The 26193-nt window shown below is 43.0% G+C and overlaps 1 protein-coding gene across 3 annotated transcripts in view; it reads left to right on the plus strand.

The window, feature by feature from the left end:
* Nucleotides 1-26193, plus strand: part of mob2a (MOB kinase activator 2a) — a 51519-nt gene that overhangs the window by 18781 nt on the left and 6545 nt on the right. The window contains exon 1 of one of the 3 annotated variants that reach the window (XM_072669492.1): nt 8397-8472. The exons of 1 other annotated variant lie outside the window; for it this stretch is intronic. In XM_072669492.1, coding sequence (XP_072525593.1) covers nt 8435-8472 — 38 coding nt within the window. In that variant the 5' untranslated portion in view covers nt 8397-8434. Of the gene's footprint in view, nt 1-8396; nt 8473-22459; nt 22608-26193 lie in introns of those variants that run through there. One more of the 3 variants, XM_072669482.1, reaches the window with a different exon arrangement.

Here is a 26193-nt window from a genome sequence, read left to right on the forward strand (position 1 = left end):
ACAGGGTTGTAGGTAATTTTTGTGTATTATTTAGCAATGAAATCTGCATTAGAATGAAGGTAAATATGAAAGTAATACAATTAATATCCAGAAAGCCTCAGATTTATAATTTGTTTTAGTTGGCCTCACAAATATTGAGGTATTGAACACAACATTTTAAAATATTGCCTGGTGTCTGTACAGTGATTTATTGAATAAAATTACTGATATGATAAGATTTTTTCCAAACTTTGTTTAATTTTGTAGCTCCCCCTAAGGCCCCTGACTCTAAAACTGTAAGGACTTAACACCTCTCTTCCGATACCTGTGAGACCAGCCACTCTTTTCTGGCCAACTGTTGCCAATGCGGAATTGCCAGGCAGCCGATATATTTGGAGAAAAGCATGGGGACTCCGTTGCACCAGCTAACACATGCCTGCGCCAGGAGAGACATGCTCTCTCGGCTGCCAATGGCAAAGCAGCATGGCTTGGGATTTAAACTCGCGACCCCCAGACCATAGTGGCAGCAAAATTAGACAGCAGAGCCGCTTGGAGCCCCATGTTAAGACTCGATGTAGTGTATTGTGTTTGCCCAACCATTGAAACAAACTCTGGAGTGCATTGGGGAAGGTGGCGGTGTTGCCCTCTACACTACACCCACCAGTTTCTCCACATCATTTGCGTCAGTAACTGTTGGACTCTCCAGTATCACTATCTCTTCAGCCTGAACGGGCGGGCTAAGCTGCAGCATGGTGAGTGGGAAGTCTCACATATATGGACCATAGAGTGGTCGAGACATATGTTTAACTCCTTTATTTTACAAAGCAAGGAAGAAGGTTTCCCCTGACACGGCCCCTTGACGCTTCTTGTATTGTGTTTCCGCTAGAAACTTAGAACCGTGGTACAGCTTTTCACCTCCTGGGTTCTGTAGATTTTAATATATGAAAGCTGGAACATATTTTTGGACTTTCATCTCCCACTGGTTTGAGTCTTGGCTCTGTGTGCTGCTCCAATACCCAGCTTTTACCGTACAGCCTTTTTTGATGGATGCTCTGTGTCATGGATACTTTCCTATGTTGTAACTTTTTGGCATGCATTCCTTCAGAAGTCTGTCTTTGATAAAAGCTTGAGAGTTTAAGCTCCGAAAAAGGGCTGGGACATGTTCTGGGGATGCAGAGCAGGCCTAGCTTTGAGCTAAACTGCTTTGAATAGCTTCAATACATATGGGAGTATCAGGCTTATTGTGTGAATGCACTAAATGCACTGCCTTCTAAATGTCAAAGCTGAAGCGGCGCCAAGTCTGAATCAAAGGACTCGAGTAACTGTAGCAAAAAGAACAGCGGATCCTTTTCAGCACACTGTCCTTGTCCATGCAGGAAGAGCAGTACAATCGGCCGAGTGGCGAAACACGTCTGTGTGTTTAAATTGGGCAGTATTTGTTGTGATCGATCTTGGTCATGAGTGTATTTATTCAGCTTTGGATTTGCACCTTGTACAATTTAATATTACCTGGACTACAGTGCACCTGAAAGCAGCAACCCTCATTAAGATTTACAGCTTACACAAAACAAAGTAGTGAAGAAGAGTCTTCAAGAGGTGGGTATGAGTGTGTGTGTGTGTGTTATGTGCTGCTAAGCAAATAGCTGACTGTCCCAGCACTGTGTGTGCTTCTGCTGCGGCACAAAGCTGATGTACTGCTGGTCCTCGGAGCAGATTGCATAACCCCCCCACCCCCCAGTCTGCAGTGGCTGATCGATCATAGAGGGCACTGCCAGCTAGCTGCTTTTCTAATGAATGGCCCTGGAGCTGGACTTAGAGCAGCCAGGCAGCCAAAGTCTCTGCAGGGGAGAGAGAGAGGGAGACGGGGAGGAGAAAGACAGAGGCATTCATCATCTGCAGTGAGCCCACCGCATGAATGAGCCAAAAGAGCACACTGACTTCTTACGTAAGTGCTGAAAGGGGCTTAGTTTGCTCTTTTATTTGACCAAAGGGGTGACAGTATTCAAGTACTGCTGAAGAAACAATGAAACGGATCTTCGATCACTGTTTAAATACATCTGAGCGCAAAGTGAAAGCTCTGGATCGCCAAATAATTGCCCATTCCCCCCCTCCTCAGTGGCTGGCTGGTGGGCCTGTCTCTTTTCATTTAATTTTGCCCGGTCATTTATAATGTACATGCAGGATTTGGAGGATTGGGAGAGTCTGAATCAGACTCAGATGCCTTCTGTTATTTGGCAATTTCCTACTGGCACAGAGGCAGGATATGACATCATTGCACTGAATGAAAACAGCCCCATATTCTGTTCAGTGTTTTTACTGGCATGGCCTGCAGTGTGGATATGTGTGTAATTCTTCAGCAGTTCCTTATGGAAAAACACTACTACGGGGATTTGTTTTGGACAGATTACAGTAAATTCAGACAATTGCTATAATTCACCACTGGCTACTACACATGCGTTATAGATTACTGTACCAGGCAGTACCACAGGTATCTTTAGAGCTTAACAGAATTGACTTTGCTATAAAATTACATACAGCTAAACACAAAACATATTTTAATGATTATTTTATTTTCTTCAAAATATTAAAATGAACTTGCAACAGAAATATGTGCAGCCAGCAATTTCTACCATTCAGTATCACCTTTTTGCGTTCTTGCGGAGCAGTCTGAGATTTGAATACATATGTAGGACCTCAAGCATAAACTGCTTGTTTGAGCCCTGCTGCAGCATCGCTACTGGGTTCAGGTCAGGACTTTGGCTAGGCCTCTCTGAAACATTAGCCTAATGCTGTTATTTTTCAGCCATTCAGATATAGATTTGCCTTCTCTGCTTTGGATCATTGTCTTGCCGCATTACACAATTATGTTTCAGCTCCAGCTTATGGGCAGATGAACAGACCAGGACAGAATTCAAGGATCCTTTAATGATAGCAAGTTGTCCAGGTTCAGAGGCAAACCATCCTCACACCATCCCTAAGCATTACCATGTTTGAATGTTGGTGTGAAATGCAGCATTAGCTTTAAGCCAGATATGTAATGGTAAACATCAGATTTACATTCAACAGCACTGACTGCATACATAATGGATAACTTGTATTGCATTTTGTTTAAAAATCTAAAAGCATTTACTGCTACATCTATACAGTATTATGCCACAGTAGCTCCAGCCTCACAATGACCATGTTTATTCCTGGTCACTTCACATGACTAGTATCCGGATTGCACCCTGATAAGATTTTAGCCACATGCATTTACACTTGGTAGTCAAATGCGTCTCCGGTCTGTTATACTGAAGTCTGGCGCAGCGCAGTTCTGGTTGTACTGGGAGGGATTTTGGTTGTCAAATGTGTCCTGGGCCCCATTCACACCTAGCATCAACATGCATCCTGGGTGATCTGCACATAAGTGGCCAGCACAAAGTACAGGTGTGAACGGGGTACAGTGCGCCTAGAGGGACGCATTATAAGCCGAACACTCAAGCAGGTCACATGCTCACATTCGGAGGTGTGGTTGCATATGACCACATTATTCTTGTTGTGTGATTGCCAAAGTGCCTCGATGCCTTCCTGACAGCAAAGCATCGTCTGCATCAACCATGTTGCTGCCCTAAGCGAGACAGACCACCCTGTCCACGCTACAATAGTAAACTAACTAATGGATTAAGGCAATACTCGGGCGGGTATGATAGGATTTGTATTTGTTTCAAATGAGTCCTGGGTGCGTATACGCTTGCTTTTCGATGTGGCGTGGCCTTATTCAGATACAGTCCTGATACTCCTGAAGACGCATGAAGCAACCAGGTGTAAACAGGGTCAACGTGGGTCATTTTTCTCACAAAAACAACACTCTGAATGCGTTTCTGTACAGCCCATTTCACCAGACATTTTCTCCATGCCACAAGCAACTCTCCAGTCAATGTAGCCTTTTACACTGAAATCTATTTATGACGACTATGCATGGTATTCTAGCAGGTTATAGGCAGAAAAGTACAAAATGCAATGTTGGCAATATTCTGTATGCAGTATTCTTGTTCTTGTCTCAGTACAGCTAACAGAATCAACACATGTAAGTAACAATGTGGCTAATTTAAACAGCTGTGGCCAAATGTAGTCTACAAAAAGTTCATTATAGCAAAACACAGACAACAAAGCATGCAACTCCTCCTGCAGCGGTCCCTACGAAGGTCTATCTCTGCACACTTCCAGTTGCGACCAGTTGCAGTCTTTGAAGCGTTGTAGGCACAAAGCTGAAGGTCAGTATCTCATGGTGTAGCGTGACCTTGAGTGTATTATGGCCTTGCATTATTGGGCAGATACTTCTGCACAGTACATCAGTTTCAGGAGCGCTAACTGCAGTTTCCTGGTCGGTTTGTTGCAAAGTGCTCCTGATTTGCTGTCCTCTGCGTCCTTGCATTTTGATGCGGTATCTTCCAGAAAAAATGTGCGGCCATGATGTTGGTCAGCTTTCATCAAGGTCCACTTTGGGGCCCTGCTGCTATTTTTATCAGGCCTGTAATGTTTGGGGGTTGTTTTAAGTAAAACCAGCATGAAACTCCAGATGGGTGGAGTCTTGTATTTTTTTTTGACTGCTTTATGGAATTCCCATGTATAATTTTAGGGTCTATTTTTACCTCTGGCCCAGTTATTCTACTTCTGATAAAAACCAAAACCCACCATGTAGGAGGAGGAGGAGGAACCATGAGGTTTGGGGGGTTCACAGATCCTGAGGGCTGAGCAGTGGCTACAGTCTGCACCCAAGTCTTTACCACTTAAGGAAAGAGTGGTCTTATCTCAAGACCCATCATATTGTTGGAGCCTCTGTCGCACTGAGTTCTTGTCACCGCGGCTGGGCTGAGATAAAGCAGAAGAGAGCAGATAGCTACCGTGAGCTCTCGTCCCCCTGTCGTCTCAGAGTTAAGCCTGCCCTGCGGAAGCATGGCTGCTGGGGGAGGAGGAGGCGGTCTTGGATCGGCACATGGAAAGTCTGCCCAAAGCCTTCCCTCCCTTTGTCTTTAGCCGCGAACAACAAAAGAGAGTCGGCGGCGAGGAGAAACGCGAGATTTGAGGAACTCTGGAGCTCGTCGACTCGCTGCTGTCCTTCAGGATGAGGTTTAAGAGAAACGGCTCGTACACTTTAAATAGGTAAGACCTTCTCAATACGACCCTCCAGCGAGTCTCCCACGCGCACACAGACCGGCTCTAATCGAGTGTACGGTTTTCTTATTTATTAATTAATTAATTTATTTATTTATTTTAACGTTAATTAAAGCTTCAGAAACGAGACTTGACTGATGTTTGGGGAAAGGGGAGCTGCATCTCGACGCCATTTGTTGAACTCCTGAGTTGTTTGGTGTTTGAACCTTCCCACATAACCCGCTTCTCTCAGACCACCACACGCCCTTTCCCCCCCACTCTCATCTCGCCCCGCGTCGTGTTTACGGGTTATTTAAGCCTTCACACGAAGAAATAAGCGCGCTAGTAGTGTTGAATTGTTTGGGTACGTTAACTCTGGATCGATTAGCCTGGTGTCCCCCCTCCCTTCACCCCGCATGTCTGCCGTGTCCTGCTTGAAACGCTAGTTTGGCTTGTTGGGTAACTCAAACGAAAGAGAGAGGGAACCTGCAGGTCTCAGGTTGTTTTTTTTTGTTTTTTTTACTTCCCTTTTTCCTTTTCTTCCTTAAAGTGAACCGAAACGAGCGGCTAGTATCATCTACACCTCTGAACCTCCTCCCTTCCTTCAGCTAATTTCCCTGTACAAGCGCCCTCACAGCCACCCAGACCATTCCCCCCTCCAAGCTCCTTCCCCATCTCAGTCAGACAGCAGTGTTTCCTCTTCAGCTTTTCATGGTTTAGCCAAAGATTATATATATATATATAATATTTTTATTTTATTTTTATTTTTTTTATTATTTTTTTTTTATTATTATGTTCACCAAAAACTGGAGATGGCATAACGCTATTGAAGCAAACCGGACCGATGTCAGCAGAAATTGCTCACCCACCAAATATCAGTAGGTGGTTGGTGTGGTGCTGAGCTATGTGGGAGACCAGGGTTCAACTCCCGGTCTGGGTGACTATGCTGCGCTACACCAATAAGAGTCCTTGGGCAAGACTCCTAACACTACACTGACCCTCCTCTGTAATACCAGTAACCTTGTAAGTCGCTCTGGATAAGAGCGTCAGCTAAATGCCATAAATGTAAATGCAATAAATAAATAAATGGATGCAGGTCTACAAGATGCCATGTTGGCTGGGTCTCCGTGGTCGGACCCACTTCTAGATTCTTGGACTTATCTTGGTCAAATAATTGAATCAAAACAACTCATTAAAACTAATTGACTAAATCCTACATTCATTTTAAAGCTTAGTAGTTTTTAAAGAAGAAATCACATCCATATTACACCATATTCAAGGTTTCCATATTTGTGTCAGAACAGAAAAAGTAAAAGTGGTAACATGCCACCTCCATCAAAACAGTGACGTCTTTCTTTTCTTTGAGCGATTTCCAACGTGTTTAACCATTAGAGCAGTGCTTATCACTCCGGCTCCGGGTGTACCCTTTTAGAAATACCAGCTTTTACAGTTTCCTCTGTTCTCAGCACACCTGCGCCAACGAATTAACTGATAACAAGAGCAGGCTGTAGGGCAGCGATCCTGCAGGGACATGGGTGAGAACCACTGCTTTAGGAATAAACGAGCTGTTGGGACAAATGTTTGTAAATGACCTCTGCTCTGATGGGCAGCCTAGTGTTGTGTCCGATTCTAAAAGCAGGCCGGGCTGAAACACTCCTTATAACTTCAGGGTGACTGTGTAGGCAGAACGAGTAGGCAGACGTGCTGAAATGCGTTGGTTTTTGTGACCTTAAAAACAGAACAGTGATTTAAAAGTGGATCGTTTTTGCAGCCAAGTGTCTGAGTCTTCCTTATATGGGCTTAATGTGCTGGTGAGTGAGGGGTGTGTTTTTGAGTCTGTTGAAACCGCAGCACAGGGTTACGATACTTCTCTCAGGAGATCTTATAGTTAAGGCAGAGAGAAATGGCACTGTTCTAATATCAGCCTAGAACACTCAGAGTAACGTCACCCTACCTAGCCTTTATTTCCATGGGCTGATGTTGTCTGGATATGATGCAGCAAGGACTCGAACATGACTTAGTCATTCTGTCCTAGCCAATTGAGTATGCCCAGAACTGAGGTGTTGAGCCTAAAACTCAAATCTTTTGTGGCCTTTAATCATTCTCGTCATTCTGTGTTCATAAACTGCTGGTTTTAGCTGTAACTGACCTTGAAGGTAACCTCTCTAAGCGTATGTCTGCTGTTAATTCTGTCCTTCATTGACTTGAGACCGTAGAGAAAGGGAGTGGGGTGATCTCTGGCTTGCTATGCCCATATGCTTATATTAATGCTATAATCTACTGGAATGGGAAGGAGAACAAGGTGACTCTTTATGTTTAACTTTGATGTTTGATAAATTTTACGTGTTTGATTACTGTATATTTAGCCGAATACATCCCGTATATGATCCATATATGATCCGTATTTGATATCTTTATAGTATTTAATGTTCTACATTAGGAACTGCTGTGCAGATTATGCAATCTGTAGCCCTGACCTTATCTGACTACTGAAATGGTTGCTTTTTTTCCAGCAATAAAAGATTGAGATCTTTCCAGCGTGCCAGACAGATTTTCCAAAATAAGATCTGTTTAGTGCACCTAGGTGGGCAGCATGGCGTGTTTTATAGATTTGGGAACAGTGTCTCCACATTGATGGTTAGTTTTGGTCAGACTATAATGATTTATTGGACAAATCTGTTGTGACACCAGTTATAAGGGCTGACTGAGCCCTTAAAGATGCCTGGCTTGAGCTCTTTCTGCAGTGGCTAGTCAGCAGTTTGCTGCCAGTGAGTTTGCCAAGCCTAATGTTCCTGCCTTGAGGGTCAGAGCCGAAGAGAAAGAGAGAGGGAGGGAGGGCGGGAGGTGGAGAGATGCAGACAAGCATTAAGAGAGGGAGGATGAGGGAGAGTCCGAGTCCGAGAAGGGAGGAAAAAGAGGTGGGAGGGAGCGAGAGACTGAGCGGGAGGGAGGGAGGGAGGGAGGGAGGCTGGCGATAGCAGCAGCAGAAGCAGCAAGGAACACACAAGTGCTGAGTGAGTGTGCGAGACTGGCTGCGTTTGCCTGCTGCGGACGCTGCTGTTTGTTTGCTGACTGGAGGCCGGTTCCGCCTGCGCCGCGTCCAGGGGGGAAACCGCCTGCCGCCAAAAAAGCTGACAGCACACTCTTCGCGCACTCTGAGCCAGGATCGGCTGCAGGTCTCTGCTCCAGAACTTTTTGATGGCTGTCATGCTGAGGCTTCACGCTCTCCATCACCTGTAGTCTCCTGCGTCTGGCGAGCGAGCAAGCGTGAAGGAGGACTGTTTCTGGAACTCGACAGACATCCAGCCAGAACATCAGCTGCATGGGGGTTTTAGTGTGTTGCGATTGCTTCTTTTATAGGTACCAGATCTTAATAACTAAGTTTGTTTGTTCCTCGCTGTTTGTTTTGGCGGGTTAAGTTTCTACTTTCTCCTTGGTCTTGCCCCACTCCGTTCCACTCATTTTAGCTGGTTCTGCTGGTGTGTGTGTGTGTGTGTGGGGTTGGGTGGTGTTTTTTATGGAGACATTTGAGGACGCTGGTTACCCAGGGCCTTTAGGCTGAAGTTTACATGGCAGGAAGCCAGAGTTCTGTATCAGCATAGACCATGATATGGGGCTTTTTTTTGAGGGTTTGAGGGCAGTGGTTGTTTGGACATGGTGTTCCCATCCAGCTCCCCCACCTCCCTCGTACTGCCAAGGGCAGACTTTGCCCTCTTAAAGGATTGCTGCTGCAACCTCTGGCTCTGCTCACTATCTGCACCAATGGCCTGTTTTTAAAAGTTGGCAAAATGTTAACGAGCTGGCCCGAGCATGTATTCAGCGGAGGAGAAGAGAGGAGGAATGGGGTTTCTCTCTTTCCTTCACATGTGGTTGGGGTTTTATGCTCGCTGCAGTATACTTCTATATATAACCACTTGCTGCCGCTCCAGTGTTTTTGATGGTGCTCGCCAAACTGAAGCAGTCACAGCTGTATCTGATTAAAAGCAACACACTGTAGTGATTCATGCTGTACTCGTGCCTGCTCTCTCTCTCTCGCGCGCACACTTTTGCTCAGCCTCTCGCTTTACCTTGTGGGGAAACATCTAGTCTTAGAGTTTCGTGTATGGGGATGCCATCTGTTCCCTACAGCAGAGATGTTAGCTTTAGCTTCCTTGCTGCACCTTGTTTCAGTTCAGTAGCTAAAGATGTCACCATTAGTCTGACACACTGGAAAATCCATAGGTGCTACAAAGGGTTTTATGAGCGATGCCGTAGAAGAACCACTTTAGGTTCCGTTAGGATCCTTTTGTATATAAAAAAAAATATTGGCCCAAATGTGTGAAGAAAGCTTTCAAGGGTTTATAAAGAATCTTTACTGGAGCTTTTTACTCACTGCTGTTGTATAAATGCTTCTTCTATGGCATTGCTCAAACAAGCCTTTATAGCACCTTTATTTTTGTGGGCCGTGCATTGATCTAGTTAGTTTTAATAGAATGCTGGAATTGCTTTGCATAATGTCCTTCCCATAAGTGTGAGCTTGGTGTGATGTTCTTCTATTTTGGTGTGTGCACAGTCAGGGGCCTAGTCACACACGACTGAATCATAAAACAGGTGGATGGAAAAATTCAGATAGTAGCATAGAACTGGCAGCCCATACCCTGCTCAACTGCTTTCGGTCTAAACATCCTTATTAAAGGGTGGTACGCCGCAGCCCACTGTACTCGAGCTGTCCTGTGCCATTTCCTGTTTGTTATAATGTAAACAAAGATTTGGCTGATGATAGGACTGTGTTGCTGTGCTTGGTACTCCCTTCTCGAAAGACAAATAAATATATATATATATATATATATATATATATATATATATATATATATATATATATATATATATATATATATAAAGTTTTAAGTTTTTAAAGTTGTCAGTAGGCTGTGACTCTACAGTAGACATGTTTTAGCCTGGTTTTGGAGCAGCAGGCAGTTTTATCAGCTCTGCCATCTGACTGGGCCTCGCTTTTGCCTAAAGTGCTTTAATTGGTGTGGTCCAGCCATTGGTTCCTGCCTGTCTGCATTCCACACTAGCTTTGGCCCAATCTTCTGTGACGGTCATCTCCCAAGGTAGAATACAAAGCGCTCTTGGCAAGACTTTGAGTTTACTCATCTAAAGGGCTGCGCATAGTGATGCTAATAGGCCTATTTGCTCAATTGGCCCATGCAGAGTTTGACTCTGTTAAATAAGCAGTTTTATAGCTTCATATTTTGCTTGATTTCCATCTCTTTTGGAATTTCACTTGCTGTTCATCTTATTTTCAGCTGCTATATGTATAGGTTTTGTTTTTCTTTTAAACTCGGGTCACTCAGGTTTACTGCAATCAGATAATAGCCAAATGTATAATGTTAAGCTTGATACCAAGTATGTAAGTAGTGTGGAAGAAGTTCTTGTGGCATAAAATGTGGAGACTCCTAAACCCTGGGTTGCGTCGTAGTAACTGGTTATGCAAAGTTTTAATGTGCAGGAGTTTTTTGGAGGCCTTTGCCACCTTTGCTGCAAGTGTGGTGGTGGTTTAAAATCTTTCCTTAATTTCTTAGCAGGTTGTTATGGGCCAGAGATCCAGTCAAATAGTACACTTGTTTTAGAAGTGCTCGTTGTTATTATAGTACACTTACTGAAATGTGGTGTGTAAAGGATGTTGAAGGTGCGGTTATAATAAGGCTTTTGTCTGAAGCAGTCATTTCAGAGAGTTTCTCGTTATGCTGTTTTAAACTTGTTATAAAACACTCATTTAAAAAATGTATGGGAAAGGGAGGTGGGGTGCTGTGATGGTCCCACCTGAAATGTTTATGGAGGTGAGTTAAGGCAGTGTGGCTCGCTCACGCTTCAGTGACCCTTCCCTTATGTGATGTTAAAGTGTTACGTCTGGTGTGAAGTCTGTTACAGTGAGTGCTCTCAGTTCTAGGCAAGTTAGTTGCATGTACGACTTATGCATATCTCTGCATGGTGCATTTAATGGCAAGACACACATTAATGTATGCATCTGTCTGTAGGGGAGGAGGCTTTGCAGAAAGAATAGGCAGCACTGTTCTATTCTTTTATATGAATATTCTCATATATTTAGCTTTTTGTATTTGGGAACTGGGTGTTAATTATTATTTGGCGGTGTAGCTTAGTCACAAAGTGATCTGCATTTCCCTGGACCTTTCTTTCAGTCTGTCTCTCGGTGAGGGTATTGCGTAATCCACCCCCTCTGTCCGCTGTGCTGATCAGGTGGCAGACGTGTGTGTCTTTCTTTCTCTCTCTCTCTCTCTCTCTCTCTCTCTCTCTCTCTCTCTCTCTCTCTCTCTCTCTCTCTCTCGTTGGCTCTCTTGCTCTACCCCTGCATGCAGCGAGCTGCAGTGCTGCTGGAAGCACCTGATGTAACCCAAACAGCATTGCTGCACAATCATTCAGCGTCAGCTCTCAAGGTCAGTCCATTAAGTTCCAGCCCAGCAGCGGAGATAACAGCCCTCCCCGCCTCCGCCGGCACGCAGCTGCCTAATTGCCTTGGAACTGCACTGAACTCTTGGCAGAGGCATCTTCCTCATTTGTTGATTCTTGATTGGGCATACAGACCATGAATGTGCGAGTTTACGGCCAAATGCCTTAAGATGCAGCTTTATCTCTGTCTCTCAGCCCTTTCGATGCCAAAATCTGACCCTCCTATCCATGCACCTCAGCTGATGATTCATTAGTCAGACCATGCAGTGATTGTCTTTTCCTGTTGGATTTTGGTGAGCTTGTGTCCCCTGCGACCTCAGCTTTCTGTTCTTGACTGACAGAAGTGGAACCTGAAGAGGTTTTCTGCTCTTGTAGCGCAGTCTCCTCAAGGTTTAAGCGGGTATGCATTCTGAGATGATTTTCTGCTCAGCCCAGTTGTGATGACTAAGTGGTTATCCAAGTTACCGTAGCCTTTAACGTCAGGTACCGAATAGAATTCCACGTAGGGTTCCACTTCTGTCAGCTACAAACAGGAAGCTGAGGCTGCAGTAGACCCAGGCTTAAAAAAACATCTGAGCAGTGAGAGACTTTGAGAAGGATGCCTGGTTTGATTAATCTGCTGAGGCACACAGATGGTCGGGTCAGAATTCAGCACCATCAGCTTGAATCCATAAACCCAACCTACCTTGCGCCAAGAATCCAGGCTGATGGAGTTGGTGTAATGGTGCGGAGAATCCTTTAATACCAGCCAGTTTTCGCTTGAATGCTACAGACTCGCAGTATCGCTGACCATTTGCACGACTATGTGACTCCTACTTTCAGCATAGTAATGCAAAAGACGTCTCAAACTAGTTTGTTCAGCATGACTGGGAGTTCAGTGTTCTTCAGTGGTGGTCTCGGCCATCGGATCCTTAGCCAATAGAACACCTTTGGGAAGTGATAGAATGGGAGATTGGCCGCATGGAAGTGCTCCTAAAACACCTGCAGGAATTGCACAATGCTGTTGTCAACATGGACCACAATCTAAAGAGAGTGTTGCAAACATCTTGTGGAATCCATGCAATGAGAACGGAGGCCCAACATGTTTTTTGTCTAGTGTTCCTAATGAAGTGCAAGTGAAGGTGTAAATGCATCACATCATTCAGAAACTCTTGGTGGATGGAGAGGTGCAGGGAAGGACGCAGTATTGCTCACGGCAGCATGTTCTTGCATAACGCTGGGAGGTCACAGCTCCCACCTGTTTTGAGGAGGTGCCTCTGATCCAACCGCAAGGGCTGCACTCTAACATTGAGAAAAGTATTGGGACAGCAAATTTAGGTGGCCCGCTATATATTTACCTCTATTTTTAGCAAGTAGTGTGTCTACTTCTTAATTTGGTTGTGATATGAGATCAGCCATGATTTTTTGAAAATGTAATTGTAATGTTTCTGACTGGATGTGCAGCAAGTATGATTTCCCCAGTGCCTTTTATTTATTTATTTATTTATATTTTTTAAACCCTCTACTTACCATTAATAAAATACAAAAACTTATGACTTCAAGAGAAAAAACATATTAAAATAAAAGCTTCTGGCAGCACAACTGCAGGCATTTTTGTGTATACTGAAAACTGTTAAACAGCGATTATTACCAACTTTTTTCAGTATAGGCCTTCAGAAAGAATTTAAATGTGTTTTTGTTGTGACTGTATCTATTATTGCTTCACACATTTTCTCCGCTGCATTACGTTTTAATTATCGTTCCAGGCAGGCGGTTAAAGACAGAATAGTTGTTGTGCATCCAGCTGCTACCCATTGGTTTGCTTTTTTTTTTTACATCTTAACATGTGAATGGATAAAGCAGTCGTTTGAGTGTGTCTTGTGGAGATGGGTCCGTTGGATTTTGGTAATTATGCAATCTAAAGCAGTTGTGGTGTTTAACCACCAGTGTTTGCAGTCAAAACAAGTCCTCTGCATTACATTCATTCTCAAACATTTGTTTTCCCAGCTTTACTATCAGCAGTATGTTGTGCAACATGAATGCAGTAGTCATTTTACTTAATTCAATTTTTATCTAAAATATTGTCCGAATATTAAGTTGTAGACTCACCATCATTCGAATTGGGATCTTTGTGCATCGCTACAGTTCTAATGTTAACACAGTTCTAAACTGACACACATTAGCTGCTGGAGACAAACTAATTAAACTAATTAACTTAACAATTATTAGCCATTATTAGATCATTATTAACCATAGTGATTTCACCTTTTGTAATCAAATAGTTTCTGCTAAAATGTGTGTTTAAAAAATAAAATAAAATGGTTATTAAATAAAGTTCATCTCTTATACCAATCCATCATTACCTGGGTGCTTTCACAAAGCATATGTAAAATCGGTGGCCTAGTCAACTTTTGATGGATTTTTTTTTTTTTTAAGTTACAACCTCATGGTACCTGATGGTATGGGTGATGTGCAACTTGTGAAAACTGTCTGTGTTTTAAGCTACTGAATTTACTGTGAGACATTTCGGTTGTCAGACATTCCAGGTCCTGTATTTATCAATGCTGATGCAGTTAAACAACTTCCATTTTCTACATTTTCTGAATTTCAATTTCATGCTAAAAAAAAAGTATTTGATATCTGCATCAGCCCACAATTCCTGTATTGGTGCATCTCTAGCAGAAATGTTTAGGTAGGTGGCAGGTCTCTGATATATCTACTGATATGGTGCACACTAAAAAAATCGCTGCCTTTTAGACTTGTTTTTCCACTGAGCATCAGAGTGAATTGTGTCTTTCCCATAGTCTTTTCTCCCTATCTGTTCTACTGTGTTTTTTAAACTGTGTTCAGGAACGGAAAAGAGGCAATGAGGGCACCCTTGGAGGTGAGACAGTCATCAAAACTAAATCCCTCTCATGATCAAACCATTTCACAATCCTTTCCGTTTAATCTTCTTGTAGCTGGTGGTGCAGGTTGTTGGTGTTGGCTCACCCTCACTGGGGATGTGTATAGCATGACGTGCTGTTGTTGTGGCCCCCCGCAGCCTCAGGGGAGCCTGCAGCGCTGCTGCGGAGATGGTGGCTGATGAAGCTGGCTGTTATTCCCACATGCCTCTTCTCTCCCAGTGGCTCCTTGAGCTGCTTACAGACAGATAACACACACTTTCCATGAGCATCACCTGAGCTAGGCCACTCTTGTGGTTTCAGCAGCTGGTTCAGAGTCTTGCTTCTGACACTGCTTACCAGTGATGGGTCAAACTGATATGTTTCATGTGGACTTTTGGCATTGGCGGCCAGATACGTCACAGTAACAACAAACAGAGATTATTATTTTAATAAGCTTTTCTATGGAGTTTTGACTGTTTGGATGAGCAATCAGAAGTGCGACTAGTCCTGACTCAGCATTATATGCAGTCATTATTGCTGATTTGCTCAAATCAATAGAAGAAAGATGCTAAATGCTTAAATACAGTAGGTATGCAGTGTCCGTTCCTGTGTTGGCTGATATTGTCTGCCCTGATATTGGGGATACCAAGCCACATAGATTTTTGGGTTTAGTGTTATTAATAAATAGTAAATGTTTATTGAGAGGTCTCAGAGCCACAGAGTATATTCACTCCGTGGCCAGCATTGGATTGCTTCAAAGTGCAACGTAGAAACCTTGCCAGACCAGGAAACGCCTCAGCCCCAATGTAGAGTCACTCTGGTGGCAGTCCTGGGAAAACATCCAAGCCAGTAATCAAGGCTTTTTCTACAGTGTTAAAAACCACTCCTCCCTGAGGTGGAGGGAACTGGCCTGTCTCACTGAACTCTTGGTTTCTACTTCATCTTTAATGTATTAGGTGTGAGGCCTCCTCTGCAGGGACTGGAGTATGTAATATGCATTGGCTTTTGTAAAAATCTGTATTTCTGTATGTGTGTTCTTTCACACTTTTACTGCTTTCTCATAGTGATGGCCTCCCTGTAAGGACATGGCTTGCTGTGATGTGTGGTGAAGCTCTGTCTTTTGGCCTCGCTCACAAAGTCCTCCTCTGTCCTTCCCCTCTCATCACTCACACACACACTTCTTCTCTTGCAGCGCAGCCCATGGAGAGAGCTGACCTCCTTTTGGCCCTCTTGTTATGAATGCTGGTGTTTACAGTACACTGGCCTTATCATGTACCCTCTCACCTAATAGAAAGCAAAGCTTTCCTCTGTTGAGCCAGTAAATCTGTATACTGTAAACCTAGAATATATACCAGCTTTATATATGAGCAACTCCTAAGGAATATATTCTGTATGACAATTTAGCTGCATAATCAACGTTTAAGGAAATATTGGCATATTGGCCTTGCAATATATTAAAGCCATTTTGGAGAAGGGTATATAGAGAATATAATGCAGGTTAAAACTGTCCTGCATTACTTCTCCTGCAAGCTTTTCCTCTAAGATGACATGGATGCCTTGATTTATGAAGGCACACACTCCTCTTGGGTGTGTGAGAACTGAAGACATTCAGCAAATTACTTGATGTCTTGTTTACATACTGCAATACTTGGCTATGTCAGGGTTGAATATTAACATAATTTATTCATATTGGACTGAATTAATGAATTTTATAATATTCTCCTGAAAGAGACCTTCTTAATTATCTTCTTTAAAAAAAATTCTCCCCAAAATGCATATATGGATAATTGGGAGACCTGCTCATTCATGGTTTCTTTCGAAATCAAAAAAATATTTTTCGTAAAAAAAAATATATAATAAAAAAGGTCATCCTGCTATTGTTGGAGAAACTGTCTCTACTGTCCAATGAAGGCTTTCTACTAGATTTTGGAGCACTGTTGTGAGGATTTTAGAATGTTAGATGATCACCACCCCACCTCATCTCCACATCACCTTATCATTTCAAACGTGTTAGATAAAGCACATTCCAGAGAACACAGTTTCACTGCTCCACATCTCAATGCTTGGGTGGGGTGGGGGGGGGCGAATGCATTTATTAGAAGACGTGTCCACAAACATTTGGACATAGTGTATGTTTTGGTGTTTTTTCAGTGGGTAACCACTTGGGGGCAGTAGGCATCCTATGTGTTTGCTTTTACTGCTGAAGTCCTCTTGTGTCTCACCTTTGGGTGGTGCTGTAGATCAGGTTTTTTCTTATAGGTCAAATTCAGAACCGTATTCAAATAAGAAATTCTGATGCAGAATAATTTTTCTATTTCTGCTACCTGTATGAAGTTTCTTCACAAGCTTCTGAGAGTTTTGTGGGGGAAACATGCATTGTATAAATGAGCTGTAGTGTGTGTGTGTGTGTGTGTGTGTGTGTGTGTGTGTGTGTGTGTGTAAGAGATCTTCTGTGTTTATGCTTAGTGGGCAATGCTGCTTCATGCTCGAGCACCGTCCAGTCAGGATAATGGGTTTTCTTTCATGTAAGTCCAGACGGTTGGCGTCTTTTTCATGTCTGATCCACACAAGCACCCTGATAAAGCTTTCATTCACTTCCTTTTCAGTGGTGCGTGCTCAGTGCCTGTTTGACTACAGCTGAACACATTATTCCCTGCCATTTACTACCCTTGCATGTAGCTGTGTAAAGTGTGAAAACGGACCATTGAAATCAGTGTTGTGGCTGGCTCTTAGTTATGTAATGTTTTGATGCGAGTTGTTAATTGCCTGTTGCTGTAGGGTGAGAGGTGATGTGATTAGACCTGCATGCCCCTTGTGTTCTGTATGAAGCGTCACGGAAATGCTGTGTTTCTGCCAGGTTTTGCAGTAACTTTGCAGGGACTCCTGTCACTGTTCTTACATAATCACTTTTTTCAGTTATGTAATCAAGTTTTCAGCTGATGGCAATTATTTAAGCTGACCATAATTTTCTATGGTTTTTCAAGTTTCACAATAATGTTACACCACAACAAGCAGCGGAGGCTAATTTTAGCATACACTCTTAACGGTACAAATGGTTCTTTGAGCAAATAAAAAGAAGAACTATACACTCACAGATCTCTTTTACAGGGTACACTATTGTTTTTATGTCCGTACAACCTAGGGGCTGTGTATTGGGCCTGGAGTCTGGCATCACTAGACGGGGGTTATGATTCAATATATCACAATATTACAATACTGTAAGCAAGGTGATTTATTATAAGGAATTTGGGCAAATATTTAGGGTCATGGTATTAAGCGATATGCATAAAATCAACAGTGGGATCTGAGGATAGAGTACATCTAAGTCAAAATCTTTGCATGTAAATGATCAATATCAATACTGTGTATTCAAGAATTCATATAGTATTGCAAAACATTGCTACATTGATTTATTCTTCCACCCTATTTGCTGCCACATCTTTGTATATTGTATTAAACTTCTTGCCCGCTCTTAGTTGAAGGTTATAGTTACAGGGAGCGAATTTATGGTCAAACCTCACGCAAGCAGCCACTGGGCTTCAACCCATTGTCCTAGGCAGAAAGCACCTTTTATGATGTTTCAAGACCTTCCCAAAGCCCCTTTTTTTTGTGGCCGTTGTGAGAATTGTCCTCAACTTCTACTTAGGCCGACAACGTGTGAGCTCCTGCCCCTGCAGCAGGTGTTGTAGTGAAGGCTTTTAGAAGCTGGTGGGGACTTCTTTGCCCTCCAGGTGCGGCCACACTCCACACAAGCAGCCTCTAACCTCAGGAATGCAGGAGAAGTGTGGCTCAGCCTTGTGAACAGTCTAGTAGAAGGCCTTCTCTTTTCTTTCTTACTGCTAATACTGTGCACATCTCAGAAAACGTGTGCCTACATACAGGTTCTCCTTAAAGGACCCGCATGATCGGGCATGCGTGATGCCAAGTGACTAACTTTCATTCGCTGTTTATAGGCTACCAACAGCTTATTGTTTTTAGGGTTGGTATGTCTGCATGTCCTAGTGCTTTTCTATGGAAATCATCATTCTGCTTACTTACAAGAAAACTCTCCCTTCAGGTGAAAGCACTGAAAACTGTTGACACAAGATTCGAAATGTGAAACTGTTCAGCCTTCCCTTGATCAGACTTGTTCTGAAACCAATGGCAGTGCTAACTCGCAAGATAAAAATCTGTAACAAGCTCATACAAGACATTCAGTAACGTTTGTAGCTGAAGCGTGCTCTTCCCCGAATCCATCCACCTCTCTCTGGCTTTTTTTGGTTTGTGTATGTATGTGCATGTTTTGTTAGCAGGCAGCAGAGCGTGCCGGTGCCTGCAGGCCTACCCCTCCTGGAATGCAGGGAGAGATATAGGGCTGGTTTTGCCATGGCTGCCTTCCAGCAGACCTCCAGGACGACAAGGCGAAGGAGGAGATATTAGATATTAGTTCTCGAGATTTCGTGCACCATAGCAATATTCTAGACCTCCGTTATGAAGCTCAGAAAGATGATTGATGTGGGCAGTCATTCTGTTTAGTGGACCTGAGCAGCATGTTGACCTTGGTGACTGATAAAAGCTCTACTTCGCAATGTTTTGCTGAGCTGATGTCTCCTGACTGCAAATGCTCAATAGTGGTACTGAGTTTCTAACGTGTACGGCAAGTAAGTCACGAAGCTCTTGGCTGAGCTCACGTCTGACCTTAATGACCCACTCCTGGAAATGCGCTAATGTATGTACTTTTAAGTACAGCACTAAAAAGATTTCACATTTAGAAAATCATGTAAAGGAAGTCATTATCTCGTGTTCCTATGGAACCATATATATTAATTTTGACCATAAAGAATAATTAATAATTATTTTGTTTGTTAATTAAAGAGCTAAATTTGAGGACTATTAAATGGGAATTTGGGTTTTTATTGCTGTGGTATATAGATAGAAACAAGCTCTTCCATTGGTTGAGACTTTATTAGCCCTTTTGAAGGCCCTAATCTCCCGACAATGAACTGCTAGCGTAATTATGAACTGACAATCAGTTGTAGGATAATTTTGATTGATTGAATCTGTATTTAATAGTTTAGTTTAATCAGCATGTTGAGGGAGGTTTGTAGTGTTGTAGCTCCACTCTCTTCTCTTTTTAGAGTATGGGATTTATTTTTTATTTTTATTTTTTTCTTTCTTTTTTTTGAGTATGTTGTGTTTTTATATATAAAAAAAGAAAAAAGTATGTCTGTAAACTTTCCTTTGGCTTGCTTTCTTCTCCAACCACTGTTTCTTGTCTTTTCCCTGTACGTGTCGCAGCACTCCTTAAATGCACAGGCCTGATTGACGTCACGTTGCAATTACAACACGTGATTGGTCTGAGGTTTCAGAGCTGCAAAACCTGTAACATTTAACATAAACCCTGACAAAATCATATCGTTCTCATTAGTTTATGGGTTATAGGGCTGGTCTGGAGAAGACAGGGTCTGGGTCCAGACCCGGAATGCGGTCCATCTCTTATTGACCCCCTTTGGTCTGATGGTCTTTTATTTCTTAGGCTTCTTTGCAGGTAAAATCATTATCATCATCATCATCATCAAATACTCTGACCTCCCCAGTCAACCAGCTCAACAAGTTAAGTAGTCCAGCGTTTGTTAATTTAGGAGCTGTGCTTGGAATGTTGAGGGAAAGCATGAACTACATTTGTCATAGTTGGTCAGATTTGACCTGAGAGATGTTATTTTCTGAAAGCTGATTTTAAAACCACAAAATCAGAAATGGTTGGTTACAGCATTTAATATTGCTTTATTTTTTTTTAGTAAAGCTCCTAATAAGTGATACCCTGACCGTTCAGACTATTTAGTTTGAGATATTAATTTTATGTTGCATGAAGTTTTTGACTTGGCTTGTAAATAGCTTAATAGGGTGGCATGAGTGGCGTGACTTGTACATGTCTGTCTGCTCACGCAGAGAGTAGTTATTGCTCACTTTTCACTGACGTCACAGGGTGGTAGTCATATTATTATTATTATTATTATTATTTTTAATTTATTTATTTATTTATTTTTTCTCTCTTCTCTCTCCCTCTAGTTTAATCAGTCAACAATGTGTGGCTGTTCACACCTCTTGCCAGACATTATGCTACATAGACTGTCTGAATACTTTTTTGACTGAACTTTCTTTTACTGTGGAAGAGCAGCTTCAGTTAAGGAATGACCATTTCTTTCTCTCATGAGGTCTCTCAGCAGTGTTTTGTGTTGAAAAAATGAAAGCTTTGAAAGTTCCATGTGGGAAAATCTGGGAAAGCGCTTCTGAAATGTGAGAAATGCTGTTGGTACGTTTCTGTAGTTTGTTCGTGTGGTGAATCAAATGGTGAATAAACATCAGAGACAGATCACATGCTGCTAGTCATTCCATGAGTTTCCAATGATGTCAGAACGAAGGAAGAATTCAGTCCCTTTGTCAAGTGTTTAAGATTTCTTGGAATTGTTGTCTATTTTTACTTGGTGGCGTTACGTGCCACATCTGCTTACGTTATCTTGTGAAACTCTTCTTAGAAAAATAACATTTTTCATATTGATAAGAATCACAATTCAGCCTGGCCCATTTCTCCAACAACACACAGCTGAAGTTCCACCCACCTCCTCACTTTATCCTTAAATGCTTAATGTGTAATCTGTGGTCTGTAGAGCCTCTACCTAACTCCTATTTATGTGGTCTGAATTTGCTCTTGGTGAGGAAAGCCAGACCCACACTTGAAACAACACTCCTTCCCAGGAGCAACTCGTCTCTCCGTTCTTCTCCTTCCTTTCCTTCCATTTCATCTGTCTGATTCGTTCGGTTGTTGGCTTCTGCCTGATCGCACGCTGACCCACTTCTCCACCTCACCAGACCACCTCAAATGTTTTGTATAATCCTGAAGCTTGCCTTTCATTTTCTCGGACACTTGTTTAATATCAAAGCCTTTCTTTCTATTTCACTTTGACTCCGCTCTTCAGAGTCAAGTAAGGACATGTTTCCTCATTGGCTTTGAAGGGGAATCTGAGTGTAGTTAGACTTCAGGCAAGGTTCACTGTCATGGGCCGGAATGTTGTTTCAGTTGTCTCGACATGCTCACAAGCCCTGGCTCCAGCTAGGACTCCACCGAGAGCCCGTCCCCGAGTGCAGAGTAAAGCTGCCGTCTGCTGGTTTCAAAGGCCCTTTATCGAAGACTTCTGAACTTTGTCTTTAACCAAAAGCTTTTTAGCACCTTTTCAAGCAGAGAATTGCCTGCTGTGTGGCTATTGTGCATGGCCACATTGTGCCCATCGCATGTTCTCTTATTTATAATGAAATATAAAAAAAATTTGAAAGTTAAAAAGTTCAATATTGCTAGTAACATTTGTACTCCCAGAAATTCCCGCTGTAAATTTGATGAGTGAATTCTAGTAGGGCTGGGCAATATGACGATATTCTATCATATTGTGATAAATTTTTGTTATTGTGATAACAGTATGCTATTCTAAGCATATTGAAGATACTGTTGGTGCTTAATAAACACTGATCAGCTGCAGGTTTCATTGCTAACTGTGTACTTAGACTGGTCTAATTGAATGAACTTCAGCAGATTTTGAATAGAAATCACTGTATTCAGTACGAGGGAGTATCTGAATAGTGGTTTATAAGAATTTGTCGCTGCTGATGTATTTAGTCTGTGATTAAAGGTATCGTGATGTCTAGTATTTTGACCATATCGACCAGCCCTAAATTCTAGTTTGATGTCCGTAGTATTACTACAAATGTCTGTTGTTTTGCTAAAGATTAGTCATATATTTAATGATGAATGAAGGGATTTATAAAGATGTCTCTTCAGGTTTGTGTCCAAAACAAAAGAAAAGCTAAGAAATTTCAAACATTATGATTATTGTAAGGTTGCTGGAGAGAGCCTGGAACCCCAGACTGTGTGGTGACCAAAACACACCCCACCCTCCATGGCTTCTGATTGGTTCCATGGTTGGTGGGTGTTTCTGTTGCAACTCCAAAGTTTTAGTGCTGCTGTGTGTGTGTGTGTGTGTGTGTGTGGATCAGTGAGCGCGAAGCAGCAGCCGCGGCAGCAGGAGAGCTGTGGACTTGTGGTCCATTTGTTTTTTCTGATTGCACTTTGGATATGCACTCTCAGAAAACCTCCAAGGGTGGGCTGAGTTGCAAAATGGTTCTCCAGGCTGTGGGCAAAGTTTTAAGGTAAAACATCTCCGCTCTCCTTTTGATTGCAATATTTGATATGTGACTCAGATCATTCGTAGTTGCCTGCTTCTCATTTTTAATCCTCAGGCGCCAGAATGCAACTACTGCACCATTTAAGGTGGAACAGGAGATTAAAAATGAGACGCAAAGTTCAGCCACATTTTTGGAGTTTCCTTTTGCTCCTGGAGCTTCACGTTTACACTGCTAGAGGCTTTTTCCACACGCTTCCACACGGATGCTGCTTCTCCATACCGTGCGCATGCACTACTTCTCCGCATACTTTAGGTTTAGGTCTATACAGACCGTTTTTAGGTTGCTGTAAATTCCGCCGCAGCATTTGCATCACTTTCCAGAGTAATCCAAAGCCCCCGTGCACTTTCACTGCAGGGAGTTTACGACCTGCGACTCGGGCAGCATTTCAAATCCAGCAACTCGTATGCAGCAGCGCTTCCTTTACGCCAGTCTCGGCTTTTCATCAGTCCTCTCTCCCAGTTTAGTGGTATGTTTAGTTTATAAAGTGCAAGTCTTGCATAACCCATAAACTTGTATTACTAGACCAGCAGTGAAAAGCCTGCTGTAACTTGGCTTGTTTGGGGACCACTCGTCAACCGTTTTACTTGCCTGCTTTATTGAGGTAATAAACCCCACTCTTTCACCTAGTCGTGTATTTTGGGTGTTCTCACACAAGTGTGTCCCGTAATGCTGCCGGAGGGAGTCGGGGGAAGGTGACACGTGAGGTTTTTCTGAGCGGTTGTAGCTCCCAAAGCTGTTGTGATGCTGATGGGCTCTTGTTATTTCGGCCACATGGTGTTGATTCTGTGTTGAACGTGACCAGCTCTGCTTTAGTTACCACAAACTTGCTGATGGGAGCTGATTCTAGATCAGCATACCTGCTCTTAAAGGGGCTTCAGTGGATATGGCCCATAGTGTAGTTTTGGTCTCATTAACCCCTGTGTATCTAGTGCACAGGAGAGCTTGGGAGGGTAATGTGTCTATATGCTAAGCAGAGTCTTTAGAACTTCTGTAAAAGCCCATTGACTCGTCATTCATAGGCTTAAGCTGCAGTGGATCTGTGCAGCTCAGTGGCATTGATGGCACTGCAGTGCAGTTCACAAGCTATCTAATATGAAATCGGATCCAGTCCCTGCAGGGTTAATGATGGCTGCGATTGGCTCGGTGTAGGCCACTTTCCTCAGCTGTTGCCTGCATTGATTCCTGAGAAGAACCAAGCTAAAGAAGAATGTGCCATTCTTTAGCTCTGGTGTCTTTTAGGAGGACTTTCCAACAGGCACGTGTAGTTGATGGGTACTGGCATCCTGACCAGTAAGTGTGTATGTTATAGGTGTGCTCATCAAAGCAGGCTAGCATGCTATCTCTTTCATTTCTATCTAAATGGAGTTGTGTGGTAAATTGCGAGGATAGGCTTGAATATTCAAGGCTCTGCTGGGAGACATTTTGCATAAAATGCTTGATTTGATTAATATAATTGAAACTGGATGGAGAGCCTGCTAGACCTGTTAGAAATTCCCTTCAGAACCATTCATTCATTTTTAATGAAGGTTTATCCTGCTGTGTTAAATGTTCAACGGCTTTGTATTCAGGTCTCGTAGCCCTTAACACCTTTTTAGTTGCTTTGAATGCACCTTCTTTGCTGGGATTTCTCAGATGTCTGCTGGAGTTGCTTAAGGTAATGCAGTCCATATGGTGCCAGTGACGTTCCCGCACACATCACCTTCCGTTCTGTTTGAGCAGAGCATTGTTCAGCTCTGCTTCCGCTTCTGTGTGAGAGACTTTGCTGTGTGCTGTGAAGTGTAGATAGTAGCATTCCATGGCTTTTGAACCCAGCAAGGTTTTGTGCCTTGGAACCGAACTGCTGTTAATACCTGAGATGAATAGACAAATGGTCAACAGTCACGTTCTGTAGCTTTCTGTGCCAATTCCAAAGGCATCTGAAGGCCTATAGCCTGCAGTGTAGTCTAGATGGGCAAGAATGCTCTTCCTTCATTCCTTTCAGTAGCTCGGATGCATGCACACAATATATGCACACTCGCACACACACACCACAGATATTTTTCCAACCGGCGTATTTGCTTAGGTATGCATGAACAAGTTCCTTGTTCCCCATGTACAGAGAATTTACTCCAAATTAAATTATTTTTCAACGGGGAAAGAACAGTTTGTTCTTTGGAGGGGGGAAAATGTGCAACAATGAGTTCTTGTAACACACTTCATTATTTAACTGCTTCCAATTTTCCAGAAATGGCCTTTTCTGAATGACATGGAGAGGGCAAATCTTTACAGCACTAGAGAAGGAGAAGGAAAACGGCTCACTGCAAGCAGCTCTACTGTTTGCTTGCTTGCTTGCTTGCTTGCTTGCTTGGGCTCCTCCTTATACACACACGCAGTCACTCACAGATCCATGTGTTTCTGGGGACGTTCGCATTTCTTTGCCATAAAAGGTAGTGTAGGCTTGGTCCAGGCCAGAAGGCTTTGACCAGAGAGCAAAGCCAGTCATGGCTTTTGTCCAATCAAAGATGATGATCAGCTACATTGGCGTTTGATTGATGGTGACAGTGTTGGTGCTTCATGTAGGGTCTTCAGTTGTTCTGCTGCTGTTCTGTTTTTTTTCACAGACCCTGTTTGGCACAATGTCTTAAGAACAGCACAGTGAATCTGTTTTGCTTCCTGCACATTTAAATATTAAAAAAAAGATATATCCATCAGCCGCTTAGTGAGCTGGCACACATAGTTGAGATGTCCTCTCACATTCTCGTATTCTTGTGGCCTGTTGTGCTGAGGTTTTTAACGTGTGGTGTCAAGACTTTCCTCTACTGTCATCTGTGCTGATCACTCAAGAGCCTCAGACAGACTCAGCAGGCCCAGGCTACGACTCCCTTTCATTCTTATACCAGCTGCACACAACAGCTGCCGTTCTCTTGCGCTCTCGACATGCTGCCCTGGCTGATCTGAGATCTGTAGTAACAATAACTAAGGCAGGGATTTTGGTACAGTAAGCTGATCCTAGAGCAACGTATATGCGCAAAATACTTAGTTCTGCTCGGCCTCCACTCTCTTTGAGCCTGCAGTACAGTAAGGGCAGGCCTAGTGAGGCCTTTAGGCTTGAACCAGTTGGGTTTTAGAGCTGGGAGTAAGCACGACCATCTATCCTGCTCAGATGCGTGAAGTCTATAATAAAGCAAACGCTTCAGACTGTTCATTTGTGTTGGCCGGTGTCTAAATAAGTCGTTTGCGGGCTTAGGGGTTTAAGATAAGTCATGGTGTCCTGGTCTGAGCGGTTCATCCAGGAATGGGAGGTAGCCAGTGTGAATGGGAGGAAGAGAGGAGGAGGCCAAGAATATTTGAGTGGGAGATGATTACACAGTGTTGAGCGAGCAGGCGTGGAGAGGCTTGGAGAAGCCGGAAATTAAGGTCAACAAGAAGAGCGGTAAATTATGATGGTGCGCTGAGGTTCTGTTGTCCTGCAACTGTAAGCACAGTAGCGCTGCCAAAAGAAAGAAGGGTGGAAATGAGAGGAAAGCGAGGGGTTTTGTAGGATTTACTTGGCTGTGAAGACTTTTTAGGC

The sequence above is a fragment of the Salminus brasiliensis genome, chromosome 2 (assembly GCF_030463535.1).
Source record: "Salminus brasiliensis chromosome 2, fSalBra1.hap2, whole genome shotgun sequence".
Taxonomy (NCBI): Eukaryota; Metazoa; Chordata; class Actinopteri; order Characiformes; family Bryconidae; genus Salminus; species Salminus brasiliensis.